The sequence below is a fragment of the Musca domestica genome, unplaced genomic scaffold (genome assembly GCF_030504385.1).
Source record: "Musca domestica strain aabys unplaced genomic scaffold, Musca_domestica.polishedcontigs.V.1.1 35, whole genome shotgun sequence".
Classification (NCBI taxonomy): Eukaryota; Metazoa; Arthropoda; class Insecta; order Diptera; family Muscidae; genus Musca; species Musca domestica.
In genome coordinates, this window is record NW_026712315.1 from 7,345,009 (window position 1) to 7,355,137 (window position 10,129).

At 34.9% G+C, this 10,129-nt stretch overlaps 1 protein-coding gene across 2 annotated transcripts in view; it reads right to left on the bottom strand.

Annotated features, from left to right (window-relative positions):
* Positions 1-5,153, bottom strand: part of LOC131803902 (probable multidrug resistance-associated protein lethal(2)03659) — a 16,133-nt gene extending 10,980 nt beyond the window's left edge. Inside the window, exons 1-2 of one of the 2 annotated variants that reach the window (XM_059125791.1) lie at positions 5,007-5,153; positions 848-933 (exon numbers count right to left, since the gene is read on the bottom strand). In XM_059125791.1, coding sequence (XP_058981774.1) covers positions 848-933; positions 5,007-5,083 — 163 coding nt within the window. In that variant the 5' untranslated portion in view covers positions 5,084-5,153. The remainder of the gene's footprint in view (positions 1-847; positions 934-5,006) is intronic. The other variant, XM_059125792.1, reaches the window with a different exon arrangement.
* Positions 5,154-10,129: the final 4,976 nt, after the last annotated feature.

Sequence of the window (10,129 nt, forward strand, 5' to 3'; positions counted from 1 at the left end):
GAAACGACAGTAGTCTGAATTTTTCATCTCACCCTGTAGATCTAGTAAAATTTTCAAATATCTAAGAAGTATTATAAAGTTTGAAAAAATCGGTCCTTAATTCGGAAGTTTTCGACAAATATTTTTAAATAATCCAATATGCTTGGAAATGCTTAAAAATGTAAGCTGTAAACATTTAAACACCTGAATAATATTTTCTTGGTACTATTTTCATTTGACAGTTTTCTATTTTACTACAGTTTTATTATTAATTTCTCATACAACGGAAATTAAGTTTTATTTTTATCAAAAGTTTGATTTTGAAATTGTAAAGTAAATTTGATAGATATATAATGATCTTGGTCGAATTAAGAAGGCAGCCTCATACAATTATTTTTAAAAATTATACACTTGATATGCTTGTTTGAAATTAATGAATAAGAATATTATGATCGATACTTGGATTTAGACGGATTATCGAAAAGAGAATTTTCTACATTTTCACTTTTTTGGTGTGGCAGGGGTAAAATACCTTATTTTGTATTTTACCATAACTTTTGGATTCACGAGACTAAAATTAGAGATTTTCGTCAAAATTCGGAACATTTGTTTTTTCAACTCAGCTGTAGGTACTTCCGTACTGAAGCAGAGACTTGCAGAATTTAAAATGAAGGTAAAAAATATTAAATAACATTATCAGCACTGACCAAAGTTTACTTTTACCATTGATTAAAGAATGACAATAGCAAATATTTGTCCATATAAATTAGAGTGTATCGTTTGCTCGGCGTATGATTTTTTTAGATTGAATAGAGCTGATAATAATTGATAGGAGTTAAAAAAAATTCTGTGCAATATCTACACTTACCCGACTTGTGTTCCTTGAGTGCTCGAAAAAGATCTGATTCATCTAAAGTTTTTTTGCGTCCCTTGAAAAATGTTGGCATGGTAAAACTATAAAATTAGAAAAACAAATCAGAATATTATTTATTATTTCAACACTATCAAATTAGTGTTTGGCGTCATTCTTAAAATTGTGCTACTGAACACAACTTTATATAAACTCAAAATGTTTGTTATTGCAGAATAGTCAGGCTTAATCCCATTATTGTTTGTTTTCTAAAAGCAACCTTCGTTTATGAAAGGAAAACGTGGTAATCTTTAGCATTAAAAATCTTCAAATTTTATCAGCCATATGGCTACAGAGGGTATATATCTTTTGGTACTTTAAAAACGTGCCTCATAGAAATAACGGTTTTAGACCTTTCTGTCTCTCTCTCTCTCTTTGATGCAAATCCGTTTCAGGACATTTGGAGTCGATCTAGCGATGTCCGCCCGTCTGCCTGGCTGGCTGGTGCGCACGATAACTTTCGAAGAGATCAAAACTTGGCACATCGTAATATTATTGCCAAGCTTAGATCGAGTTCGAGATACCAGATCTCCCTACAAAATCAAAATATTTTCAAGGAAAGGTCAGGTGCGAAAATGGACAATAACGGACCACTCCATCAAGTAGCTCCCCCACAGACGGTCAAACTTTGGAATAATTATAACTTTTATCGCAATATTTTCGTTAATCCAAGGAGAAGATTGAATATATCGGTCGACATCATCTGGTACCTCCCCCACAAAGAGTCAATATTTTTAATATTCATGAATCTCATAAAACGGGAAAGCTCATCCGATTCCATTCAGACTTGCCACATCTTAATATTTCCATCAACACAAAATATGTTATAAAGATGGTAGAGATCGGACCATTCCTTCTGGTACCTTCCATACAAGGGGTTACATATTCCATTCATAACATCCGATCATACATCCGAAATAACCATCTGGTTCTCTTCAAATAAGAATGTTAAGATAGAATATATCGGTCCGCTCCCTCCGGTGCCTCCTCCACAGAGGGTCAATGTTTCGAATAACCAAAACGATTATAAAATCGGAAATATGCATCCAGTTCTTTTCATACCTTACACATCTCATTATTTCTACTAACACAAGATCTGGTGTGAAGATGGAATGTGTCGGTCCACTCCTTCCATTCAGACTTGACAAATCTCTATATTTCTATCAACACAAGGTCTGTCATTAAGATGATGGAGATCGGACCAGTACTACTGGTACCTCCCACACAAAGGGTCTTAATTTTCGAAACAAGTCGGCGGTTCTTTACACGTTGCTATATATAAAAATTTCTCTTAACCAGAAATCTGATGTCAATTTGTAACTCATCAAAATATATGATTTCGCTTAAAATTGGACATAAATGTTCTATTTCCTTCAAATTTTGCACATACCAGTATTTTTAGCTGTATTCGAAGATGTATGAAAGCGGAATACTTTGGTCCGCTATATCTGCTACCTCACGCATGTTTCCACATTTTCCAGAATATTTCACATATCTCATATTGTGTAAAGGGGGTAGTCGATATAGTCCTAATCTGTCACGTTGTAATATTTATATTAGTCTTAGGTCAGACATGAATTGGTCAATATTGGCCAACTGCTTTGGAACCTCCCCCATAAAGAGTCAAGAGTTTGAATAATCATAAGTCAAGGCTGGGGGTATACATCTATCGGCAAAACCGACTGATTCCATTTGACTTGTTGAATATTACATTTAAAGAGGTCAGCTGAAAACGTTCGCACATTCGGTTGGCCACCAGAACTCAAGAGCCGGCCATGGAAATGGTGTGGGCCGCCATAGTAGCGAAAATTGCTCTTCGCTCGTTTTAATCGACCGTGCCATCAGTATAAATGCCGAATATTATAGCGAAAACATTTTATCCGCAGACTTTGGACATTCCAATAAAACTAATCACCATAACCATCGCACTCAACACGCGCCACCCAAGAATGCTAACAAAATGAGATTCCTCGCTTCATTTCCAGCGCACAATGGCCACCAAAATCTCCGGATACCAATCCGTTGGACTATTGTGTCTGGAGTATTTTGGAAAGCAAGGTTGACACTAAAAAATACCAAGGTGTCGATCACCTTACCTTGGGCATGCAAACATTTTGTCCGCAGACCTTGGACATTCACAAAATACATGGACAGACGGACGGACGAACGTACATGCATAAATCGACTCAGAATGTGATTCTATGCACATCATCAAAAGGAACAATGGGTCCATCTCGTTTCCTTTTGCCTGTTTCAAACAATTGCACAAGGACAAAATTCCCTGACCACCTTGTGGTATAAGGTATAAAAATGTAAAAATTATGGCGTTTGTCTTTGTTACAGTTTTTTTATTTCACCCTATTTTTATACCCTACAACACTATGTGTTGGGGGTATTATAAGTTTGATTGGGCCAAAAATTATGTAACACCACGAAATATTGATTTCCCACATAGGAAAATATATATGGATCTTCCTATCTCGCCGAGCTGAGTCGATCTAGCTATGTATGTCCGTCCGTCCGTCTGTCCGTCTGTCCATGTTAATTTGTAATCACTCTACAGGTCGCAATTATGGTCCGATCTTCACGAAATTTAAACTGGAGGTGGGGCTAGGGTCAGAATAGAACCCTATTTCTTTTGGTGATGATCGCATAATATTTAGGGGTTGAAATGGACCAAAAACTGATAAAATTCCTGATGTTGCACTTGCTCTACAGGTCGCAATTATAGAATTTCGTATGTAGCTAGAGTTTAGGGCGCGGAAGAAGCCTACCAATTTGGGTGGTCGTCGGATAATATTTAGCTGGTAAAATAGACCACATATTTTGTGTTGAAAAAATTCAAAATTTTTCATTAAACCGCGAATATTTTAAATCCCGGCGAAATCATAAAGCTATGATAAGGGTTCTTCTGATCTTTACATTGACGTTAACATCCAACAAAACGGATATATAGCAAAATATGTGCGATACATATGTTTATCAAAGAAGATATGCTTGAAAAATCTCTAATATGTCGAGAACGGCTGAACTGATTTCGACAGTTCTCATTAATTCAGAATGGCCTCTTGGCAGGAAAGAAAAAACGTCTAAAAAAATCGCATAAAAATATCTCTCTAAAGATGAAAATATTGATTTTGTAAATTTTCTCATATTTTTTCAATTTTGTCATATTTTTGGCATATTTTCATTTTGAATTAAACATTTGGTTATATTTCTACAGCTAACAAAACTAAGTAGTTAGGATATCAGGATATCATATACAGATCGCATTTATGGCCCGATCCTTACGAAATTTTACATGAAGATAAGATGAGGGTCAGAATAGAAGCCTACTCTTTTTGGAGATGATCGCCATATATTTAGGGGTTGAAATGGACCAAAAGACTGCAAAATTATCAGCAGGTCGTAATTATCGCCCGATCCTCACGCACATTTGAAAAGCCAAGAAGTTTTGAATGGCCATCCAAAAATATTCAATGTGTGAAATAGTTTGCCACTTTTTGTAGACAAAATACGAAAATGTCCATTCCAGTGACTTTTTGGAGAATTCACAAATACAGAAAAGACGCACTCCTGACTATTTCGTTAACGCTGATTTCGTTGAAGAATATAGTCAAATGTCTGTATCTCATATAGATGCGTTTCAGTCAAAAACCAATAATAAATGTTAATCTTTTGCCACTTCTGAGAGATTATAGGTCTTTGGGAAATATTGGTTCCAGATCTAGGAAGGCCATTTACGTCCAACATCTACCAATAAATTGGAAATGAGGAAATTAGTTTAAGTTGCTATTATTCGAAAATTAGAGAACGAAACCTGATGGGTTTCTTTTATTATTTGTCACAATATCTTGTGGAATTCTTTCGAGTATCTCGCCTATATTAACTGTATCGTTTATTGTAGTGTTGTAGGGTATTCAACTGTCGGCCCCGCTCGACTGTAGCCTTTGCTTACTTGTTTTACATTATATTATTAACAAATTATTTTGGCAAAATTCGATTTGTTTACTATTCGTTGTTTTAATGGAACTTAATTGTTTATCAGTTATCAAATGTAACACCTAATTCTGTCATTAAATTTTCCATAGTTGATAAAAAATACACAAATACTAACCAAAACATTATTGCCGATAAGGGATTTGCAGATTCGCGAGGATTTTCTGGCAGTTCGTCCGACTTAAAGGACTGCATTTTTTTGTATTTTTCAATTAACTGTGATTATTATATTATTATTTCATAAATTTATTTATATAATATACTCAATTGTTTGAAGTATTTATTTATAGTTTCAAGGTTTTTTTAAATGAAATTCAAATACACTCATTCACATTTTTTAGTTTTTTTCCACACTTCTTCCACAATTAGTAGTTTAAATATATATTTTCCTCTTCTTTTCAATCACAACTTGTCGTTAAATTCGTTTCACAGAATTACACCAAATTTCCAATTGCCGATATATTTTTTTGTTTCTATTTCACCATCTTAACCATGCCACTTCCCAAAGCCCACTGAATTAGAGTGTTACCACCAAAAATAAAAAACCACATCGGATCAGCTATCTGCGATAACAGCCCCCCACCCTTCCATTTTTTTTTTCACCCAGATAACAATACCCTAGTTGTGAAATAATTTGATTTTAATATGGTGCCCAATTCATTGATTTTATGGGAATTATTTTAATGTTTATAACCATTTGTCACACATTGATATGTGTAAGAAAAAGGTTACTGGCAGATAAAAAAAAATATATATATGAAGTTAGGATTTCAAAATTTTGCCAAGGCATTTTTAAAGTTGGTACCAAAAAGTACGAACTAAATATTTAACCACAGTAATATGGAACATAATTTAATTGGACGTAACATTATTAATTTCACCAAAATATTTTACAATCCACAACAATAGTTAGTTGTTTTCCAAGAAAATTTGTTTTGACAGAAAAATTATATAAGTGGTACCGAATAATATTAACTGCTCAGAATTTGTGTACGTATTGGTACACAATACAAGGCAAATGGTAACAAACATTAGAACTCTCTTCTTAACTGATTAGAACATTTTGCAAAGTTAGTTGCGGACACCTGCATAGACATAAGCAGTTTCTATGACGAAGATATCGGTTTATTGTTCTCTTCGATCAGAATGATAAGGTGAAGAGTATGCGAGTCCATGTTAATACCCTACAATATCATATGTTGAGGTTATTATAAGTTAAACTGAGTCTGGAAAGTTTGTAACTACTTGAAATATTGTAGTACACCGATATTGCTTTATCGTCGAACTGAGATTATCTAGCTACGTGTGTCTGTTTGCATATAGTTATATTCGTGTACATACATTAAAGCAGGACTAGGCAGAGAAATCCAAAATTATTTTGTGGTTGTATGTTTTTTGAAATAAAAACCAGTAAGCAAAGGCTATAGTCGTGCGGGGCCGACTATGTGATACCCTACAACACTACAATATGTTAGAAGCCCCCTTATGTCCCTTACCCTTAGCGTTTTGACCTGGGACATTTTCCCAATATTTACGCACTCCATCATGCTGTTAGTTGTTGTGGCCCATTTTACAGCTTCATATACCAATGGTTATCCAAACTGCCAGAATTCTACATAAACAAGCCAGAAGTTCACCTTTTGTGTATTTCGGATATCGCCGTAAGTTATGTTGGTATTTTTACACGCCGTCCTAAACTCTGACTTCATGCGAGATTTCCTTGGAATTTAATTTGTTAACTTTATAAAGGCTGCAAAATCAGGAACATTTTTAGTTGTTGGTCCATTTCAACCCCTAAATTTATTGCGGACGTCTTTGAAAAAAATAGGCCTAGCCATTCTGACCCTACTTTTTCGTGAGGTTAATTGCAATCTGTACATAATAACCCCAACCTGTGTTGTAAAATGAAAAAATATTACAAAATATACAATTCAATATTAAAAGTGAAATTGAAAAAATCGCATGCGATAAAAAATTATGAAAAAATAAAACAATGCCACAATATACTACAATGCGATTTTTTTAGATTTTATACTTTTATGTTAAGAGGGCATTCTGAATTGACAAAATTTGTCGAAATCGGTCTAGCCCTTCTTGTGATATAAGTATTCTAGCTAACATCCTCTTCCTTTCTATATATACATTGTATATATTTCGCTATATACATCCGATATATTTACTATCGGCATCTACGTAACGGTCAGAATTGACCTGCTCGTCTATTTGTGATTTCGTCGGGATTAAAAATATTCGCGGCTTAATGGAAAATTTGACTTTGATTTAACACAAATGTTATGGTCTATTTTACCCACTAAATATTACCCGATGACCATGAAAATTGAAAGGCTTCTGCCCAGCCCTAAGCTCTAGCCCCATGCTAACTTCCGCTTCGATTGGTCTATAATTGCGACCTGTAGAGCAGGCGCAAAATTATGAAATTTTTCAGGTTTTGGTCCATTTCAACCCCTAAATATTATGCGATTATCTCCAAAAGCAATAGGGTTCTATTCTGACCCTACCTCCACCTCCATTCTAAATTTCGTGAAGATCGGGCCATAATTGCGACCTGTAGAGTGATTACAAATTAACATGGACAGACGGACAGACGGACAGACGGACGGACGGACATACATAGCTAGATCGACTCAGCTCGGCGAGATAGGAAGATCCATATATACTTTCCTATGTGGGAAACCAATATTTCGAGGTGTTACATAATTTTTGGCCCAATCAAACTTATAATACCCCCAACACATAGTGTTGTAGGGTATAAAAATATTGAAAGTCTCTCTTTACCTTTCTATAAACAGTGAGTAATACTCTGTTCCTTTTTTATTTTTACATCTATTTTCATATTTTTTAAAGAGTTTTCGAGAAGGGAATTTTTAAAAAGCCTTTAATACCTGAAATTTTTGAAGAATATTTTCTGAAGAGCCTTCGGAACGTGAGTTTTTTAAGAATGTTTTTTGAAGAGACTACAAGACGTGGGTTTTCAAAGAATATTTTTGAAGAGCCTACAGGACGTGGGTTTTCAAAGAATATTTTTGAAGAGACTACAAGACGTGGGTTTTCAAAGAATATTTTTGAAGTGACTACTAGACGTGGGTTTTTAAAGAATATTTTTGAAAAGACTACAAGACGTGGGTTTTCAAAGAATATTTTTGAAATATTTTGACGTGGCTTTTGAAGAAACTTCGAAAATGTTTATTCGCAGAAATTCATATTTTGATAAAAAATCGCTGTTATAATTAAATAATTTTGGAAGAGAAAAGAAAACATAAATGACGTAAAAAATATTTAAGGTATTGAGATAACGGTTTAAAGAAAAATTATAAATAAGCGGCCCGCCGAAAAATCATTTTTTATAGATTTATTAAAGATATGTGTGAAACAAAATGATATTTAGAACCTCCCTCATTCACTATCGAAATTAAACTAATTTCTTTTTTTGGTGAGAGCAAAAATATATATGAAGATAAGTTTATGCACTTCAATATTTCTAACGGTGTATTTATAAAAATATCCGGCAGCACCTTCCTCATCGACTGCTCGAATATAACTAAATATTTTCCCAAAACCATTTTGACAGAAAATTCAAAACAAATTATTTATTACAATTGTGTCGGTGAACACACAGACATCCCATGGGATACTCTTTGCCTACCCCTGCTTTAATGTGCCCCGTACACGGTCAAAATGCATCACGATGCATGAAGCAATATTAGAATTTTTTGATTGAGCTTGACGTTCGATTTTGACGTGTTGGCGGTTGAGGGATTGTTATTTTGCATATCCTTTACCATGCATAGCATGGATGGCATATTGAGTTAGTCATTCCGTTTGTAACTCTTCAAAATAATAATTATACCCTACAACAATATGTGTTTGGGGGTATTATAAGTTTGCTTGGGCCACAAATTATGTAACACCTCGAAATATTGGTTTCCCACATGGGAAAGTATATATGGTATATATTATATTCCTATCTTGCCGAGCTGAGTCAATCTATCAATGTCCGTTCGTCCGTTTGTCCGTCTGTCCATGTTAATTGAAATCACTCTACAGGTCGCAATTATGGCCCGATCCTCAAGAAATTGAAAATGGATTGTTTTTGGAGATGATCGCAAAATATTTAGGGTTTGAAATGAACCAAAAACTGAAAAATTTCCTGATTTTGCAGTTGCTCTATAGTTCGCAATTATAGACCAATCGAACTTAGGGCTGGGCAGAAGCCTTCTAATTTTGATGGTCATCGGGTAATATTTAGTGGGTGAAATATACCATAATATTTGTGTTAAATAAAAGTCAAATTTTCCGTTAAACCGCGAATAATTTTAATCCGGCGAAATCACAAGTAGACGAACAGGTCAATTCTAACCGTTACGTAGATGCCGATAGTAAATATTGCGGATATATACAGGGTTGCCCATATTCGACGGACCTTTGGGCTCTTTGGGCCCATTCCAATCGACGAGGCTTGTCCGCAGGCAACATTCTTTGCGTCAATTGAATTTTTTGTACGGGAACAAATGCAAATCAATCCGAATAATCTGTTGTAATGTGGACCGAGCCATGCCCAACTGCTGAGAACGGCGTTTTTGGGATGTTCTTGGGGACCTCTCAACACTGGCTCGTACGGCAGCGATATTCTCGGCCGATCGCCTTGGTCGACTTTTATATGGCTTCTTCGGATTAGAAAGAGCCTTACCAGTCGACAATTTTTCGTATAAACGCTTAATGGTGTTCTTAGAAGGCGCACTTCTCACATTTTTTAATGTTTTAAAAGCACGTTAAGTTTTCACAATTGACTTCTTGTAAATTTCAACTATTTCAGAGCGCTCGCGTGGCGTGTATTGGTTCATGGTAAAAATCTGCTTGGACTGACGCTTCAAACGCGGTATGTCATTAAGCGATGTGACATCTCTGTCAAAAGTTATGGTGTTGCCAGATGGGTCCGTTGAATATGGGCAACCCTGTATATCGAAATATATCAATGTTATCTAGAATGCTTATATCTCAAGAATGGCTAGACCGATTGTGACAAATTTTTCAATTCAGATGCCCTCTTGGCATAAACGAATAAAATCTTAAAAAACCGTATAAAATGATGCCAATAATGATGTTAATATACATTTTGTATTATTTTGTGAATTTTTTTTTTTTTCATATTTTTTATAGCATTCGATTTTTATACCCTCCGCCATACTACGGAGGGTATATAAATTTTGCCATTCCGTTTGT